Source organism: Phaethon aethereus (assembly GCF_964289735.1).
Source record: "Phaethon aethereus genome assembly, chromosome: 7".
In the NCBI taxonomy this organism is placed as follows: domain Eukaryota; kingdom Metazoa; phylum Chordata; class Aves; order Phaethontiformes; family Phaethontidae; genus Phaethon; species Phaethon aethereus.
In genome coordinates this window covers 11,803,198-11,822,872 of record NC_138583.1, presented here as the reverse complement: position 1 = coordinate 11,822,872, position 19,675 = coordinate 11,803,198, and the positions used below count along the sequence as shown (strand labels likewise).

Genomic DNA, 19,675 nt, shown 5'->3' with positions numbered 1-19,675 from the left:
CCTGGCAACCTCTGTAAATAGGAAATAATGGGATCACATCCACATGTCCACTTGCCAACAACTGTGAAGTTTTGCTGGTCAAATATGTTTGCTTCTGTATTTTTAGAAAGCAGACGCATATTTTGTTCAAGATGAGTTGTTATGTGTTAGTAGCATGCATTTCTACATTCAAATTATGCATGCTGTTAACCTAGTATTGTGATATCAAATGAGGCATTAATGAATGCTCTTGGCTGTCAGGTACCAACTTTTAAAGTCTCTTATGTATTGTCATAAAATATATCATGGTATCTTGAATGCCATAGAGAAGAAGAAAGACTTTTGAAAATTAGCTCTGATCTGTAATTTATAAAGTATTCTGAGACTCTCTGTTTAGTTTGGAGATATCTGGGTGTTCTCCACAAAGCAAATTCCTCCATTATGGGGTTTTCTGTATTTTATTTTATGTCCTCAGTTTTGGTAGTGCAAAGATACTCTATTACCACATAATTTTTTATTGCCTTTGACTACACCTTAGTAGACAAATGAACAGGTACATGTTGAAAATAAGCTTGTGTCATAATACGTTCTTCATATTCTACTCCAGGTTTCCGAAAAAGTCAGGATCCTTGTAATGGATGCTAATGATGAGAGCCCAGAGTTCATCAATACACCTTACATAGTCCATGTCCCAGAGGTAGGTGAAGTCCCTTTGCATACTGGAAGTATATTTCAATAGGATGTAAAGAGGAGCTAGTACATTTTCAGTAAAATAAGATGATGTGGAGGACTTGCATTCTTTTGGGGTTTGGGTAGCTATTTAATACTCACTGTAAATTTAGGGAATAGGTCTGTAGGTACTTAAGGTGTGCTGTTTTGTGGCTAAGCTCCAAGGTGTTTTTAGGAGTTTGGTGGTTTTGGGGAGTTTTTAGAACTTACTTCAGTGGAAACAGGATGCACTCTGTCTTAGCTTAGATTTCCTGTCATTTTTATTCCAAAAAGTTTTCTTCTTTTTTTTTCTTCTCTAGTTTCCTCGATTTTTAATCTCTTCCCTTTTTTCTTTCTGCTCTTTGTTTCCCTCAATGCATTTATATTCTTTCTACCATCAGTCTCTTTTTATGCATTCTTGCATGCTCATTTTTCATTTCTTCTAACTTGCCTGGCTTTCCGTTGCTGTGTGACTCTGTTAACTCTTTCTGGTCACAGAACACTCCCTCTGGCAGCAGTATCTTTAAGATCGAGGCAGTGGACAAAGACACAGGTTCTGGAGGAAGTATCACCTACTTCTTGCAGGTAAGGTATTACCTGTAGCTTCAAAAATCATCTCTCATTTACTGACATCTCAGAAATCAGGTTAAAAAAGATTTTGAGGGTTTAGCCTGCTACTAGTGTCTGTAGGACCAATTTTGTACTGTGCACAATAAAACAAGCATTGACAAAATAGAATACTGTCTGATTGTGAGCAGCCAAGTGCAGTCCAGCAGGCAGAAGGAGGAGCTGGAGTTGCCACTGTCACTCCGATGCTTCCCAGTAGGACTCCTCGTGGCAGGGCTCTTATTGTCCCTTTCTTTGGAGTGATGGGGAGAGCAAGTCTTAACTTGTCATCTTGTATGCATATAGGTTTTCTAAAGCATGAAATAGCTTTCTCTAGAAAGCAAAATGCACTGGAAACCCAAATGTGCACTTCAGCGTAGCAGGCTGGTATGTAACTGAGACCTGGATCACAGTGTGAAATACAAGGTACTAAGTCTTCTCACTGACAAAGCCATGCCTGCTTGAAACCAGCCTTTCAGGTATTGCCCACTGGTGAAGAACAGAAAGGACTTTGTATTTAAAGCTGAATTTCTGTATTACAGACCTTCTGCATGCTGAAAAGGCAACTTTTTGCATTATATCCTTCAAATTCCTTCTTCCTACAAGAAGCTTCATTCAGATTAGCTGCAGTTCCCCTTATTCAAAAGGCAACAGGAAAAAAAAAAAAAAAGAGTTTGTTGCAATATTTAGTTTGGATATAAATATGGAAACAAGTTGGGGGATATTTACATAGCAGTAAAGCTAATCCTGTTAAGAGATTGGGCATACTGTGAAAGAACACCTTGAGTGCCTTGTTGAAATTTAGTTTTGATTTCACCAACTATGATCCATTTAAAAAACAACATGTGCAGGATTCAATTTTGCACAGGGCTTTTTCCAGTAACATGATAGACTATGAAGCCAAAGAACAGTAATTTCAAACTTCTATGTCTAGTCAATATGTTTGTGTGGCAAAAAGATTACTAAATATGTGTATTTGTTGAAAAAGTGTTGCTGTGTCTTTTGGCACAATCTCTGGGAATTACCAGGTTGCACAGAAAGTCTTTCCAGAAGTCTGATGTAGGCAGGTGATGACATCTACTGAAAAGGCCAAGATTATTTGACAGTGGCCATTGTGTAGGGACACCCAAATGGAGGTGTTTTTATAGATATCTCCAGTCCAGAAGAATGGAAGGAGACATTTTTTTAGGCCTTTTTGGAAATCAGATGTCTTTTAGGTTTTATTTGTATATCACAAAAACCACCAAAACACCACTCTATTGACAATAATCTATGCATGCAAACTTTGTGCTTTTTTTTTAGCTAGTAGAACTTTTAAACACCTTTTTTCTTCTTCCTTTTCCTTTCACCTTTTTTTTCCTGTTAAGCCTCCCTACTTCTTTCCATGCAATGAACTGTGTTAACCAAAGTTTAAGATTTCACAATGAAATACTGAAAGATTAAAAAAATCTACATTGCAGGTAATTGATTTATTCTGAATAATGAGAGGCTTTGGTTGGTTCATGAATTGTTCATAAACACACAGAGGTGAAATTCATCAAATACATTATTCACCCAAACCATATCATTATTCTAGTCTTTTCCCTTAGCAAATGAAATAAAAGATGAATCCCTGCAGCAATCTTATTTCCATACCTGTAATGTCTTGCTGTTTCGTCTTTTCTTCTAGAACATCCATGCTAATAAGTTTACAATCGACCGTCACAGTGGTGTCCTGCGCATCAAAACAGGGGTCACCCTGGACTATGAGAAATCAAGAACACATTTTGTCGTTGTCATAGCCAAGGTATAAAGCTTTTTCTGAAACTAGAGGAGGTGGGGGGGGTGTATTTGAGTAGCACTGATTGGTTTGAATACAAGTGTGATTTAAAGGGTTGCTGAAACATGAAGCATAACCTTGAAGCAGCAGTCACTCCCTCTGTAACATCTGGAGGTGTGAAGGGTGACATGGAAAAGTGAGGGAGGAAAGGTGAACGGTGTCTGCTGCTGAACAACATCTGGAGACATTTGGGAGTGGGTTTCCCACATTTCATTCAAGCCCCAATCCCAGGATAGTGAGCCCCACTGCAGAAAGTCACCTCTCTGTTTTGAGAGTCACCTGGGAGTGAAGGGTTGGTGTATGCAGCCCTAAATTCAAGAAGCCATCAGCCTTTGGGCAAATGCAGGTGCCCCAGGCTCCCTCACGCTGCCCAGGGCATGGCCCTACCACAAGAAAGGCAAACCCCTGGCAGGCAGGCAGTGTGGGTCACAGTCATTAGCCACAGTAAAACACAGGGCATAGCTGGACCCAGTACAGCACAAGTGACAGACTTCTTTTCTGGAAATATCTGTGGATTTTTCTTTCTTTCACTTCTCTGCTGCTTTGTGGCAGGAGCTTATTCAAATCCCGCAAATACTGCAGCACATCCCTTCTTGCCACTGTCATTCTCAGCAGTGCTGCGCCTGTGGCACAGCTGTGGATTCATAACGGGCATTGAAAGTTTATGGATTCTGAAGTAGAGTCTCTCAGGATCCTGTGGGGACCTGTCACACATGCAGACTCTCATGGGTGGAAAGAGGATGACTTTGCTGCTACTTATGGGGACTTTGAGTTTCTCATGTTTTATGAAAAACGTACTGATCTTTTTGTGTATTTATTTAGCCAGGGTTCATTTGAGGAGAAGTAAAAAAATTTGGCTTAAATGCTGCCTTTGGGGCAGTAAGGGGGGAAAAAATGAGCATATATCTTGAAAAAAAATGAAGTTTTAGAGCTGGTACAGCAGACATGCTGAACAATTCATGCTCTTATACATCAGCATGACTACTGACCTCCAGCCGGTGCTCTGAGACCAAGAGTGTTAAAAGCTTCTGAAATTGCGAGTCATCTTTCTAATTGGCTCTGCTGTATCAGTAGCACAGGGTTGATTGTAGTCAGGTCTCCACAGACTGCTTATACACTGTGGGTATCCAACAGTTCTTGGCTGCACAGCTCCTCTGTGCTTTCAGTTTATCACCTAAGAGTCCCTAGGAGACTTTGATCATGTGCGCTGTTTAATTTCCCTCTAGAAATGCACTACCTTGCTACTGTGCCTTGTCTTGTATTTATGATAAGACTATATGTGGGATGAAAAGCTGTAGACCTTAGTCACTAAATTTTTGCATCAATTTCTAGCATTCTTTTTTCCCCACAAAAAACTTGCATTTCCTGTCCCCTATGTTATTGATAAAAGATCACGTATGACTGCATATATTGGCACAACCACTTTTAATATAAGAAATTACCTCTGAGACAGTGCAAACTGTCTTCCTAATCAGAGAGGGAGCAGGACAAATGGAAAGGAGAAGGGAATAGGGCAGCAGAGATTAATCTGTGTGTTGAGAGAGAGAAGGGATTCCTGGGACTCTGCTTCTGAAGGCTTATGAGGTGCGTGCAATGCCATAAGCTGATTCGCAGACATGTTTCAGCAGTTGGATCTGATGATGACTTCTCCTCTAGGATGGTGGTGGGAAGCTCAGGGGAGACAACAAAGTGTTTTCAGCCACAACAACAGTTACTGTCAATGTGGAGGATGTTCAGGACACTCCGCCCATGTTCATTGGGACTCCCTACTATGGATATGTCTATGAGGATACACTCGCAGTAAGTGCTGGTTTTTGCATGTAGAAGAACAAGTGCAATCTTGTGATATCTCAGTCAAGATGGCCCTATGATTTCTAGCATAGGCTTTATTGGAAACTGGGACCTAAACTCTGATTTGACTCCTACATGAAATGAGCTGACCAAATCTCAAACTTGTTCTTATTTACATCCATTGCAAATTTGCCATGCAAGGCTTCCTGTTGCTGCTGTTAAAGTCAAAAAGGATTCTGCCCCATTTATGTTGGTCTAAGCCCGGGCAGTGGCTAAGAGCTCTTCTGTAGCTGAGACTTGCAGAGGCACTTGGCTGCAGGCTTAAGCACGTTGCCAGTTACCTCACCTGAACATATCATGCTAGAAGCCTTTGAGTATTTGTGCTGTGTGGTCTCATGATGCTTTTATTTTCTAGCTGATCAGTCTGGTACCAACAGCTGGTTGTGGAAGGTATGGGGAGAATTTACGCCCAAATGCTCTAGACTGTGCTGTTGCATGAACATCACCTGGGGAGAAGCAATCCTGACATCCCCAAAATGCAGGATACTTTCTGCTCAGTGATGTCTAGGTAGGCAGAATGGGCCAGGAAGTCCTTCCACACCTAGAATCTGCCAGGTTATCAAGCAAGCAGGGACATACTTAGGAGAACCACTTACAAGTGTGGACACTGCACTTGTCGGCATGTGTCTGCTGCAGAAGGTACCACTTTGTGTCTATCACAGACACAGAATCCAAGGAGTACACTGAGCTCCTGGCTGTGCCATCACCTCAGAAATGCCTAATAGCAGATTTGCTTAAAAGGGAGTACACATCTTAGCAAATTAGATTATTATACCCACCACGTTGCTTTCAGCAACATACTATTTTTGAAGCTACAAACTAATGAATTTTCTCTATATCTAAGCAATGGCATGATAACTGTGTATGGATCAGCTTTCACCCTGATACATAAGGTTTAATTAAAATTTTCTTCATACACAGGATGAGAAATGGTATCTGCTCGTGAAATTACCCAACATTAGACTATTGATCTCTTTGGCAGTGGGATTCTACACCATTGACCTGATCTTCCGTTGAGTTTCAGGAAAGATAGCGTCTTTACTTTCTGTCCAGAACTCCAACATACACTGCAGCCCTTGCATGACTGTATATTGCAGTTCACTGCATAGTCTGTTACATTTCAGAGAGAAGTAATGCTTGTGTACTTTGCAGTTGTTTGGAATGAATGATATTATGTATATCAATTTATTCTGCATAGTTACGTATAGATCTTGAAATAACTATCAGGTGCACACAGGAGTTAGTGTTTACCATGGAAATGCGAGTCAATAAATGTTAATTACATCCAGTCTGAGCTCATAACTTAACACCATTATGATGATATAATGATGGAAGCACAAATCGGTCCTTCCCAGTGTGGGTTTTGCTGTTAAAATGAACTCCACAGAGAGAGATGCACTAGCTGATTTTGGTGTTGTTTATACGTTTGGTGTTAATTTTGTAAACTTGCTTCTTTTCTGCTTGGTGGAGTTGTCAGGATTTACAAGTACTCTGTCACCTTCAAAGGGACTTCACTGCATTTTGCCCAGTAGGCAGATTTTATTGCAGCTTCCAGCATAAATGGTAATAAATACAGTTCTGTATTTACAGATGCTCTAGCAGAACCTTACTTGTTTGAAAAATTCACTCAAGGGTTGTCACGAAAATGTTCCTTGTTGCCATTTGTGATTAACTGACAGTTACTTTAATGTTCCCTGGTTTTGCAGCCCCAAACAGTAACACTTCAGTTCAGAGGCCTAAGTTGCACAGCTCGTTGCCACTTGGGTGAGGATTTTAATACTGACAGTCATCATCCTGAGTTGATAGGAGTAGTCACATGAGCAAATGGTCTCCAGTACACAAGTTCTGTACATATGGCATATACAGCCACGTTACTTGCACAGAAAGAAAAACTGAAAGTTTAAGAACAGTTAAATCACCATAATTTTAATCATATTTTTACGCCCTAAATGTTCTGTGGGCCAAGTTGCTTTGTGATTCCCTGTTTGCTTTTGTTGCCTGTCTGAACTTAATTAGGTAGGGCCAAAATGACCTGATGACTCCTCAGCAGCTGCCCGTGTCTCAGCACACCATGTGGCCATGGGGCACGCAGCGACGCTGAGAGCCTACACAGCAGCTACCAGAGGGCATCTTGGTAGTGACCCAAACCAAACCTCAGGTCTCAAAATTTGGTTACTCCAAATGCTCTAAGTCTGTGGCTCAAGGTAAGTGTCCCTGGCTGCAACTTCTGACTGCTGCTGTGGCTGGCCAGCCCCTAGGGCTGAGGCACGCAGGGTCACACGCAGCCTGCAGCCGTTCCATACCCATGCTGTCAGCCCTGCCACAGCAGTGGGCACAGCGCAGCCCGTGGGGAGCAGTGCAGTGCTCCTGCTTGTCCTCTGGTGCTTACCCAAAGCTGAGTTGGAAAAAAGGATAATAGGGCTGGGCACTGGGCGAACTGGCACTGGTCCCTTGGCAGGTGCATGGCAGGCCCCGAGGCTGCAGCAAGCCTTGGCCCTCCGGGGGCAGCTGAGGCCCACGCAGCAAAGCAGGTTGCTCTGCCGCCAGTGCAGGCAGTGGTTTGGCACTGGCAGCAGCAGGCTAGTGATGGCACATAGCACAGCAGATCCGTAGGGAGTGAGCAGCAGCGGGGGTATCCCTACTTTTTATGGAGATACAGCACATGGGCTGTGACATCACTGGGAACAACTAAAACTATCAGTGCAGGAGCAACACAGAGTAGGTCCAAGGAGTAGTATTCAGCTCCTGCTTTGCAAAGTCAAGTGCTGATTTTTTTCTGACTGGGAGTCAGTGGCCCTTGCTATGTTTCCCATACAGCACAAGTAAAAGTACCCACTCTTCTCCCCACACCTCACTGCAGAAAGGCTTACAGAAGTTGAGTTTATTAATACGCAGTTGCAATTTCACTGCTTTTTGATCTCAGCACACAGACTGTGATTTCCCATTTCTCCCCAGGGCTCTGAGGTCCTTACTGTTGTTGCTCTTGATGGAGACAGAGGAAAGCCTAACAGTATTCATTACTCCATCGTGAACGGTAAGTAGACTTGTCTTGTATGAAATCTGAAGGGCAGTCGAAACTATATCTGACGTTAAATTAGAATGGGATATGCTAGAGTTTAAAGCTGAGACAAACTCTTATGAAATAATGTTGGGTACCTTGAACAACTCCAGGGCCCTGTGTACCAGAGAACAGCCAAGACACAATTCACTGAGTTTTAGCATCTGCTTCACAGAACTATGCTTGGAGTTGTTAATGTTGCTGATTTGTTAGGCATCAGCAGCCTGCCTGTCATTTCAGAAAGCGTAAAGGGAGATGCATTCACTCCTACTGATCATCTCTGTAATTTATTCTGGGAGGTGAAAGAATGCACTGGGAGACCCAGACATGGTATTTAGAAGGATATTTTTATTAATATTGTGATTACAGTGGCTAAATGGTCAAACCTCTGGCTTCTTGGAAGAAATTCTATTTACCAGTGAAGAGGCACTGTCTACTGCACTGGAAGACAGTAGATGTTATCAGAAGATTAATGCTTTTCATCGGCTATTCTGAGAGTGTCTGTCACACATCTTTTAATAGCACGTGTGTGAGACTTCGCTGAACTGATGATTCATTAGCTGGTGAAGTCAACAACTTAGCTTAACTAAACTCCAAGCTACAACTTTAGTTTTGTTTGGTTCTCTCTTTCTCCAAAACAAGAATTCCATGACAACTGGACACCCCAACTCTCAAGTGTGGGAGATCCCAAAATTTCAGAAGAGAAACATGAGGTGTAGTTGCAGAGCTATGCAGTAAGCTCTTCATTGTGTTACATGATCTAAACAGCAAGGTCTAGAGAGGGTTGCAATTGAGGTTTTGCCTTGATGTGGGACGGGACCCATGCTGAGGTTCCTTCTCCTCAATGCAAGGGAATAGATAGAAGAGGGTAAAAGGAAGGTAGAAACATTGAGAAAAAAATGTTGCAGAAGAGAATAGATGGAAAATTAGAAAAGCTAAAAAGAAAGGTGGAGAATGAGGAGTAAAAGCAAATAAGTGGGATGAAAATATGCTAGACAAGGGAGAAATTGAGTAAGGAGTGAAGGAAGATGAACCAGGGAAAATGTCAAAGGGAAATCGGACTAATGAGGAAAGATATTAGATGTCCAAAGAAAATAGAGGAGGACTAAAAAGGTGCTATGGGATAAAAAAGGTAAGTGATCAGGAAAGAGTGGAAAATTAAGGTGGAAGGGGATGACAGATAAGTAGCACAAAATATGACTTAATAGAGAGCAGACTTCCCTCATGCACATTAACACAGGATTTTTTTAGCATGAAATGGAAAAGAGGGGAAGGGAATATGCTTTTAGTGCATAGAAAGTTGAAGAAACAGAGAACAATAGATTACAACACGTTTCTGCCTCTGCACCTCAGACCCTGGCATTACTCGTGACAAGCCACTCTTCCAATACCTGCAGGCTGGGTTGTCAAAGGGCAAGAAAATACTAACAGTAAATAGGAAATTATTTATTCTTTATAAGCATTTTTTGTCCAGGGAGTGTGGGATAGTTTTCAAAAATATTCTAATCCTCTGAATGTGCTGTATGAAGGAACACACATAATGCTACGTACTCTGAGTTACCAATTTCCCTTTGATAACTAGACAAAAACGTGAATTATGGTGGCTTGAAACCACTATTGACTTAAGCTTCTTCTCAGTCAGGATGTACTTTCCAGGCCAATGTATCTTAGTAATTGACCATTGTATGAGTCGATATCTGTTCAATGTTGTGTCTAGTGTACTTTAATGAAGTTGCAGTTATTGCAGGTATTTGCAAAACGGGATACTATCAGGTGGTTTAAAAACCAATATTGGAGCTGAGTTAGAGAAAAAGGAAAATGACTGGGCTTTCAGGTCATTATCCTTTATTTCTGAAGGCTTGATCTCCTTCATTGTAAGGGTTTTCCTCTGTTTTCCTTTCAGTGGTAGGCTCTGCCACAAAGCGTAGGTTATGGCCAATACCATACGTGAGGTGGCATGCAGGGGTGTCCATAGCCCCTCTGCAGAGCAGGGCAGGGCCCCTTGAGCTGCCGGCTGGTCCCCTCCCTGGGCACCAGCCTGCTTTTGGCCGTGACAGCAAGATGGGTGCAGCCATTGTGATAAGACACCACTGCAGCACATTCTGCGGGCTGGCATTTGCTTCAGTACACATTCACCAGGTCTCAAGGGGTTGCAGCCCTGTAAGTGATCTTCTGTTCAGATCAATGGAAGTTAGGTCGGTGGTAGCAAAGTCAGTGTGCAGCCCTGACCTGCCTGTGTCAGACTCTGCCTCGATGCAAAAAGCCTGGGTTTTACCCCAGATCCTCCAAAATCCCTTTTTGTTCAGGACAGCCTTGCAAGAGGCTGAAGAGTTTTTTAACAATTGAATATCTAAGGCCAGAAAATGCTTCTCCAGAGATGCTGTCTTCAGAAAGGGTGACTATGCTTCTTTCAGGCAGATTGTCAGACTTCTCACCTTAGCTGATATTAGTGAGAGAAATGTTCTTGTTTCTCAGAGGCTTAATTATGCCTTTGCTAATTAAAATGAGAAATGTCTATTTTTGTCTAAACCAGCATGCAAAGACAACAGCCTAATAGAAATGAATAACAAATTTGCATGCCTGGTTGCTGAAGCTTGAAGGGAACCGGACCAGGGTGGGAAGAGGAAAGTGAGGGCAGCTGCCCACAGGGGCAGAGCTCCACTGAGCCATTCCTAGGGGAAGAAACCCTTTTTGGCTCTCATCTGTGGTTTCGTCTCACTGTGACCAGGCATAGAAATGCTTCATTTCTGAAAAGCAGCTTCAGATCTACTAATAGATATGGATACACATATGGGCAAAGATCGGCTTAATGAAATGTATGGTTGATTGCTCATGCTTGTTCAGAAAAAGGATGTGTGGCATGTAACTAGACCATCTTGGTTTTATTGCAGGAAGTGAAGGTTCATTCGAAATTGGCAACACAACTGGAGCCATTTCTGTTATAAAGAGCCCAAATCAGCTCAAGAAAGAAGTGTATGAACTAAAAGTTCGGGTATGTTCTGTGGCCACTTGAAGACTGTTAGTCTTAAATGTCATGAGTAGGCATAATTGTCTAAAATAGCTCAATTTATAGGTGACTTGTTTTAGAAACTATCTCCTGTATTTGAGCAGAGTACCAGATAGTATAAAACAGAACAAACTGCTTTTATTCCTTGGGATATTTAGTGTCTCAAATTACTTCTTTCAAATGAAGTCATCTTGTCCTAAAATAATTTCTGAGTCTAGAGAGTGTGTAGATAACTGTTCTGTGTGTTTTTGGATTTTATTGCTAATCTGGGAATTAATGTCTTGTTGTCTCTGTGTGATGAGCTAGGTAACTGTCAAATCTGTGATTAATAATAGGAGTGGGGTAGATCATGGAGTGTCTTATCACTATCCACTCCTGAAGCACTGATCAGCCACATACAAATACACGCTAACACCTTGATGAGCTAGTATCAGTGTGACAGGCTGCATTATTTTAAGCAGTTTCTAATTTGTAGAGTTAAATTGTGAAGACTATGTCAGTTTTCTTCAGCAAACACATATTGCAACCACAAGAGTTTGTCATGGTAAGGACAGTATTGTCTAAATGCAACTTTGAGACCTTGCACACTGCTAGAACCAGTATAGCATCCCCAAGGGCACTTGCTTGCTAGTGGGCTCAAGCAGCTTGCTGAATCTGGGAGACCATAGAGTCCCTGTTGTCCCAGGTTAAACTGAGGCACCATTTCTTCCCCTAATCTCTCTGGTTTACTGCAGTCTGCTAGTGTTTCCCTGACACAGGATTAGTTAAGCCCTTGCAAGCTTTTCTGATCTCCCAGTTACATCTGTGGTGACTTGGAGCTTGTGCAGGCTACAGAATCTGCCTGAAGAACCAAGAGAGTATTACCTAGCATAGGTAGTGACAGGTGCCTCAGTTACCAGATTAGCATCTCCAGAGAAATTTAGCAGTCTAGTGCCTTTGGTTTTGAACCCTTTGAGCAAAAAAACATGTTGGAGGTAGCTGTTTTGTTACGAAAACACCAGCTGGGGCTTCTGTCCTGACAGAATAAGCATCTTCAGTTCAATCCGGTGATCAGGCTGCATGTTAGAATTGCTGAAACCCAGACAGATGTGATTTTTCAGTTCAGAAAAATGCCAACTAGGTTTTCTTGTCTGTCCAAACTATATCCACTTTAAATTAGGCTCATCTAGACAGCAAAGCAAAATTGTAAATCAGAGACTAAATCTCAAAATAAAAAAGTGTGTCATTTTTCTTTTTCAAATACTTGCTTAAGTACCGCAAGTACAGTTTTTCTCACAGAGTTTTCAAGGCTGCAGTCGTTCCAACAATGCAAAAATCAACTACCTGTGGTACCACAGCAAATTTAAAGATTGCCTTCCTTTTCTATTCTGTCAACACTTTAGGCAAGCAATTATCTTGCCTCTATTAGATTATGTGTCTTTAGAGAACTGTTTTCACCTAGGGTGAGTTACTAAGCTCACAAAATAAGGAGATTTTTTTTCACTGGGGCTTTATCAGGACTGGTTTATTACCATAATCTTCTAATCATTGTAAACTTCAGCATGAAATGGACTGAGATTTCTAGAGAAATATAAGGCTGTGAATCTTTGTAGAAGTTAGTGTGTTAGGGTGATTTGTACATGCGCAACAATACCTGAACATGGAACTAAGGATATACTCATCATTCTTCTCTCTCTCCTGCCTGCTGCAGGCATCAGAAGTAAGTCAGGAAGGTGACGTCTCAGTGTATGCTTTTGCCATGGTGACTATACGGGTGGTCGACCTCAACAACCATCCACCAACGTTCTATGGAGAAAATGGTCCCCAGAACAGGTTTGAACTGACCATGTACGAGCATCCTCCAGAGGGTGAAATCTTGAGGGGATTGAAGATTACAGTCAATGATTCAGATCAGGTAAATGGAAACTATGTGGACTTTCAGTTTTCCTGTCCTATTTTCCCAAAGACTAGAAAGAGCTGTCAGATGGGGAAATGTCATTTTAGGAACTCAATAATTTCACCTGCATCACCCAAAAGCAGACAAAGTAGTTGTAGGGTCCATTACCAGAGAGTTTGGACCCAGAAATATACTTAGTCGGTTATATACTGTTACGTCGATGAGAAGGGTAATCCTAAAGCCCAGTTCTTGTGGCGACTGAAGTTGAACAGTCCTTATGAACTTCCCCTAACTACTGGTTACATTCAGTTGTCAGTGTAATGTCAGAGAATATACTCCCTTTGGAGATTTACTTAGTTTCCAATCACTTCAGTAACTTCAAGTGCAATTGCTGTCTGTATCTTCTCAGCCCCTGCTGGAAACAATACAGTCTGTACCCTTACATTGGTTTTATTACAATATGTTATCCTTCTGGCCCTTATGTTACAGCCAGACCCTGCAATGCATGCTTTGATAAATCATTCCCACTGAAGTGATATTTGTAGGTAATCTTAAAAATTATGCCAGAGCCAAACTAACTCTAATCAGATAAAGGATAAGGAAAGAAGACTCCATCCATCTCAGCCTGCTGTCTAGCTGACCTGTGATGCCCGTAGATACTATGGTGATGATTGCTGTAGGGATCCCTAAGCTAAATACTGTATGAATGGCATCCGTCTGAGTTAGCCTCAGGTTAGGTAGTGACAGGAGACAAGCATAATGTATCCAAGAACTGTATTACTATTGGAAAGAGTGCTCTTATGTAACTGTGCTCAGTGTTGTGCTGTTTGACTGTATTGTACTCTGCCCACTAGGTTCTTCCCCCTCCCTCCTGCTGCTCTGCAGCAAGCAGATAAATGACTGCTTTCAAAGCAGTGCTACGTCTATCCTGCTGTTGTCACAGGGGATGTTGCTGCAGAAGGAAAGAAACATGTAGGCTGACAAAATATTCAGGCTGCAAGTTAGGCTATAAAATAGGCAGAAAGCATTGCTAAATACACTGTATAGATTTCTCAAGAAGCTTCCTTAGTACAGTGTAAGGTATCGCTCTAAGGGGATTGGGTTGCTTTTCTTTTAAGGCATAGAATGCAATGTTTTCCCTTCGGCACAAGAGGACCATATAGAGAAGAAAATTAAACATATGTGTCTGTTTCTGTCACAGCCATTAGTGACTCTTTCTTTTGGGGGAGTGGATGGTACAGGTGAGGAGGAGGAAGCTGTGGGCAAGGTCTGTTTTAGGCCTACAGTTTGATGGAAGTTCCATCTTTACTTGCAAGAACATTATGCAGAAATTTCTCCCCCAGCTCTCTTCATCCAACAGACATGGCTTAGGGCTCAGTGCTGTTGTTCCTTCAGTCATTCCTGTGTCCCATGGCTGCCTGCTTGGAGACATGCAGCAGCATCGCTTTCTCCAAGCAGATCGGCATTCAGTAGACATCGCTGTCAGAAATCACTCAGCCATTGGAGTTCTCTCCCTGCCCCATGCCACTGTCCCTCCAGTCATGCACAGTCCCAACTGCAGAGGACTTTGTATGGTCAGATGGTCTACTTTCCCTGTCAGCACTATTTTCCATAGTCCAGCAGCTCTGGCTTTTGTGTTTGGCTTTACTACCCAGCAAAAGAGAGCCTGTTGTCACCTGTGTAGCTGTGGGGGTTTGTATGACCAAACAACACAGACCACTGAGTTTGGATCTAAGATCACTTTGGTTCCCTTGGGGGACTACTGCTGAATACTTCTCCTTTTGACATAAGCTAGGGTTGCAGCAAGAACTGCTCATAACAAGTCCTCCAGGGATACAGATGAAAGTAGAGTTATCTTGCATGAAAATAGTTATTAGAAATTTTTCATCTCAAGATTCATGCTAGGGGAAGAACATGGCACCAGCCAGGCGGTGAATGTAGCTGGTGAGTTTGAGAAATTGATGAACTCGGAGAGTTGGGTCAATGGGCTCAGCTCATTTTCATGCCTCCCTGTAAGGCAGAAATACAAGAATTCCATTTCATCTTTTCTCTTCCATGTTCCAGTTTTGGTTTAAAAGAATTGGTCTGTCCATTTGGCTCTGGCTTACTCTTCCCAACTCGCACACCAGTTGGTGGTAACCTTATAGATATTGTTGCTTCCAATGTCCTCTCTGGCTAGAGATTTATCTATATTGTGGAATTTGGTTTCTCCACGTTGAGCTGTCAAATGTGTGTCATGTTTCATCCTGCACAAGTGAAGCTCCTCTGTCCTCCCAAGTGCATCAACTTCCGAAAGGCTTAGTGGCTTCAACTCTGGGCAAGCTTAAGCCAGTCAGTGCAAACTGTGGAGTACCACCTCGGTTTGGAAATGGTGTATTTCTGTGGCTCTGCATCATCATCCCAGGCTGTGAGCTCTTAGGACACAGGCTGGGTTTTTGAGGGGTCCATTGTCCTGACTCAGGCAGTCTTTCCTTGGCGGGAATGGGGAGGAGGAGGGACTTGCTTGCCAATGTGCACGTGGTGTCACATCTGTCACCTGCACTAGCTCATAGTGTGTGGTGCAAAGCACAAGGCTGCTTGCCACAAGAGTCCCTATCTTAGCCAGTCCTGGTGCAGGCTTTTTCCATTATGACTGAAAGAATAACCAAGCTTGTCAATCCATTTTAAGAAAAGCTGTGTCTGTCTTGTGACCAGGGCTGGAGGGATTATATAACTAAGCTTCTTAGCAGTCTCTTGCCCAGGGGATGGAGAGCAGAGAAGTCTCTAAGCAGTAAGAGTCATTCTAATTTTATACAGTGTGAAGAAACAGAGCCAATCTAGGCTGAAAGAAATGCATCATTGACTGAAAAACAATACTGTATCTGCTTTTATTCACAGGGAGCCAATGCTAAATTCAACCTCCGTCTTGTTGGACCTGGTGGCATCTTTCGAGTTGTTCCCCAAACTGTCCTGAATGAGGCTCAGGTTACAATAATAGTGGAAAATTCTGCTGCTATTGACTATGAAAAATTCAAGGTGTTAACCTTCAAGGTAATTCTGCTTTCCAGGTCCTCTCTGCCTGTGTATGTGAGAGGTGTATGACAGCTTATGTGCCTGATGGGATTTAACTTAATCTACCTGGAGCTGTCTGATGCATTGCCAGTGACATTATATTCCATGTAAGGGAGATGCATTTCTGCGCCTGGTTCATCAGCTTCCAAAGGTTTAATGGATGCATCTGTGGACTGATTTAGTCCAGTCAGTGCAAAATTTGAGTATTATGTCTCTGTGGAAACTGCACATGTTGGTGGCTCTCAGTCATTCTAGACTGAACCCTAAGGGTGTTATTTCTGCTCCTACAACAGCATGAAATCCTAATTTCTTTGGAACCAGAACTTTACTTGCCTAGTCCTAAGTAATTTTGTTCATGATCATGCTCTTGAATGTTGGCAGGCTGAAGACCCTAGCTGACTGGAAGATAATTTCCCAGAATTGCTCACTGCCTTCATCAGAGTGTATCTATCTATATGGCCTTTTGGAGACTGATCTGAGGCATATCTCACCCATGCTCAAAGCCAGCTATACAAGAACCAGCTGTCATCCAAAGGCTGGACTCTTGCATTATCACCTTCCCTGATGGATTCATTGCCTCATCAACAAGATAATTAAGTAGTCTGGTTTTGTGTCAGCTGCTTCTGAACATGAGTATAGATGGTTCTGTTTGGACTGGAAAGAATGGCATAGACAATCCCTGTAATCATAAAAAAAAAAAATTGCCGAAACTATCTAGCTGAGTAATAACATATGCCAGTTTTGCTCTCGTACAGAAAGTGGCATTTTTAAGCCCAGTCCAGAAGCCAACTTCCTGGATTTTGTTCTCACCCTTGCTACATGGTTTGCTTTGTGTCGGTAGCAAGTCATTTCACTGCAGTATGCTTCATGTCTCCTCTTGTAATGTTCCTTAGTCATTTTGAGCTTCATAGGTTATAGATGCTACAAAAATATGAGGCACCATTACTGTATTAAAATGGAAGATTCTGAAAGGGCTATAAAGTGCTACCGCAACTAATTATAGTAAGTGCACATTTATTCAGGTTAAACTACCAAAAGACCAGTAAAGAAGTTACACATGGCCTCCTCATGAATACTAATAGAAATCAAAGTAGTTAATGTGATTGCCATGAACACTGAAAGAATTAATTACCAGGAAAAAGGATACATATTTTTTTAGTTTAAGCAGTTACTCACTTTTTTTTTTTTGGATTAAATTATTTCTACTGGAGAAAGACCATAAGGTGTTGCTAAAAATGCAGAGCCTTTGTCCAGATTCCAAATGAAGAAGGTGCAGCTGGATGATATGGTAGTAATATATGGCAGCAAATACTTTATAGACCTCATTGCTGTCTCCATTTCCCAAAAAGTTCAAATTACTTCCTAGCCAGTTTTAGTGGCCAATGTGGTTATTCTAGTTAGAATTTTGCATTAAATATATTCTTACTTCTATTTAATATGTATCCCACAGCAGCTTTAAGAAGCTGTTTTCCAGGTTTCTTTTCTGTAAGCAATGATCCGTCTCCTGTGGTTTGTTATTGAACAGTAAAATGCCAGAGAGGGATTAAAGCTAATTTGACTGGGAAGCGCACTGAAAAACTACCTGAAGCAAAGGCTACTAAAGAAAGCCTATCTTCTGTATAGCACTGGCTCTTAAATGCAGTTGGTAGTCAGGACCTCCTTCGTTTTCAGCTGTGCAAGGGCTAGAGTGGGCTTCCCGAGGTATGGCAGCTGTGGTAATTCGTACCCTTCAGCCTGGCTTCTTACATCTTAAGTCCCTCCACCACAGGAGCCAGATGTTGCTGTCCCACCTTGTCATGGGCTGACATGCTTGAGGGGCCAAACCTCCTGCCTCTGCCTCCTTCAGCTTAGAGTACACCCCCCCTCGACAGGAGCCTGTACCTACCCCTTGCATTCTGCAGACACTCACATCTCCCACAGAATGGGATCAGAGGAGACTGCAATTATCTTCAGTTGCCAAAATCAAACTCTATTTTAAAAATTTACCTGCCACTTTTAATATTATATCTCAGTTTGATCTTCTGGCACTTGTATTAATTGTTGATATGTAGTCCTGTGAAGTAATAGTTTTATGCTATTTTTTCCCCTCTCTGCATAAAACGAACAATACAGCTCTGCATAAGACATTGTGGGCAAGTAAGATGACAAAAATCCCTCCTTGAAGGAAGATGTTGTCAGCATGTTGACATAGCTGGGCTATGGCTGCTAAAAGGAGAGGGAATAAAAAATAAATGTGGAAAACAAAGTAAAAAAACTAAGCCCTCATAAGATGGGCTGATTCTAGCAGCAAAGATTATTTCACTGCAAACATTATAATATAGTTATAGCTCCACGTGCATGATAAACAATAAGATTTTATCTCTGTGCTGCTTTAGGAGCTGAGATTGCTCATGAGCAGGCTTTTGCTGATGTTTGTATGATTGTCCCTTCAAAAATTTCTTTTGCTGTAACATCATCCAAGACTCCCAAATACAAAAGTTAGCACAGAGACACAGTGACCAAACTCCTCTTTTAGAGCAGATGTGTCCTATAGTAATTACAAGCAGTCTTTCAAGACTAATTTCTTCAAGAACCTTTTCACTGTTTATTTCCAACCATTATAAGTGTTCACACAGTAGGAACGGCTCCAGGAGATGATACTGGGGTAGCCTTTTCCCTGCCTACTTAAACTGCTTCCCACCCTCCCTAAACCCTGTCACCTCTAGGTGATAGAAACTTCTCTGAATCTAGCGGAGCAGGCACTTGAACACACTGTGTGCCCCACAGCCAGTCAGCGGTGCCACTGCTGGTGTGCATCACGCACTTCCTGCCCCATGGGGAGCTGTGACGTGGCAGGAGAGAGGCCAAGCACCCGGCAAGTGGCATGGGAAAGATGAGGTCCCACAGCCCTCGTCTCGGCGAGGTGCTGCACTGATGGAGTAGGAGACGCTGTGGCAGCCCTGCTCCACCTTCCAAAGCTCAAAGCTCACTTAGGCATTCATCCTGCCTGAGGGAGCTCCTGGGTGTATGTCTGCTGGGAGTTAAAACCCATGCAGCTAGGCTTTTCAGTTAGGCCTCTCAGATCAGTTAAACATCCTGCTCACTAGTCTGTTAGGGGTGTGTTGTGCTCACTAGGTTTCTGGAGCCCTCTTGCTTTGTGCTAACTAGGTCTTTATGAAAACCAAATGGTTGACCATATGTGTTGGTCATTTGGGTTCAGCCCTTACAGAGCCCAAGACTGATATCCTAGTGCTGATTCTGTGTGATGCAGCCATCATCAGGAACCAGACCTCTGGCCCAGAGGCTGCGAAGGACTCAGTGTCTCTCAGTACCTGTTGCTGAAACTGCTCTTCCTCAGTCGCTGCTCCACCAGCTCAGGCTTCCTACTGATGTTCCCCTAATCTACTGATGAGCAGAGACATGGTAGAAACACTGCTGCTATTTTGTGTTAGACTGAGAATGAGAGAGGAAACATTCAGTGCTAAGTAACTGAAGTCCTGTGGAAAAGTTCTTGTCTGAGGCTTTGGAGGTGACTTCCAAATACCTGCTCAGGTCTGTGCCCAAGTGGGGATCTGAGAGCTCCCTGCTGCCTACTGAGAACTGCCACGCACCAGACGCCTGGGTTATCCTCTTTCTTCTCTGTGGTGGCTGCTCTTCCCTGTATCAATTAGCTGTGCATTAAGGGGCAATGTGAGAAACCAGCTTGTTAACTCAGCAGTGCCGTCCCTCAGCTGAGGGTTG

The 19,675-nt window shown here is 42.5% G+C and overlaps 1 protein-coding gene across 1 annotated transcript in view; it reads left to right on the top strand.

The window, feature by feature from the left end:
- The window catches only part of CDHR1 (cadherin related family member 1), a gene marked incomplete at its 3' end in the record, with an annotated part of 45,284 nt that overhangs the window by 11,745 nt on the left and 13,864 nt on the right, over window positions 1–19,675 (top strand). Inside the window, exons 5-12 of the mRNA XM_082002149.1 lie at window positions 587–676; window positions 1,186–1,272; window positions 2,963–3,079; window positions 4,769–4,912; window positions 7,919–7,997; window positions 10,913–11,013; window positions 12,719–12,922; window positions 15,782–15,934. Of these exons, the coding sequence (XP_081858275.1) occupies window positions 587–676; window positions 1,186–1,272; window positions 2,963–3,079; window positions 4,769–4,912; window positions 7,919–7,997; window positions 10,913–11,013; window positions 12,719–12,922; window positions 15,782–15,934 (975 nt within the window). The remainder of the gene's footprint in view (window positions 1–586; window positions 677–1,185; window positions 1,273–2,962; window positions 3,080–4,768; window positions 4,913–7,918; window positions 7,998–10,912; window positions 11,014–12,718; window positions 12,923–15,781; window positions 15,935–19,675) is intronic.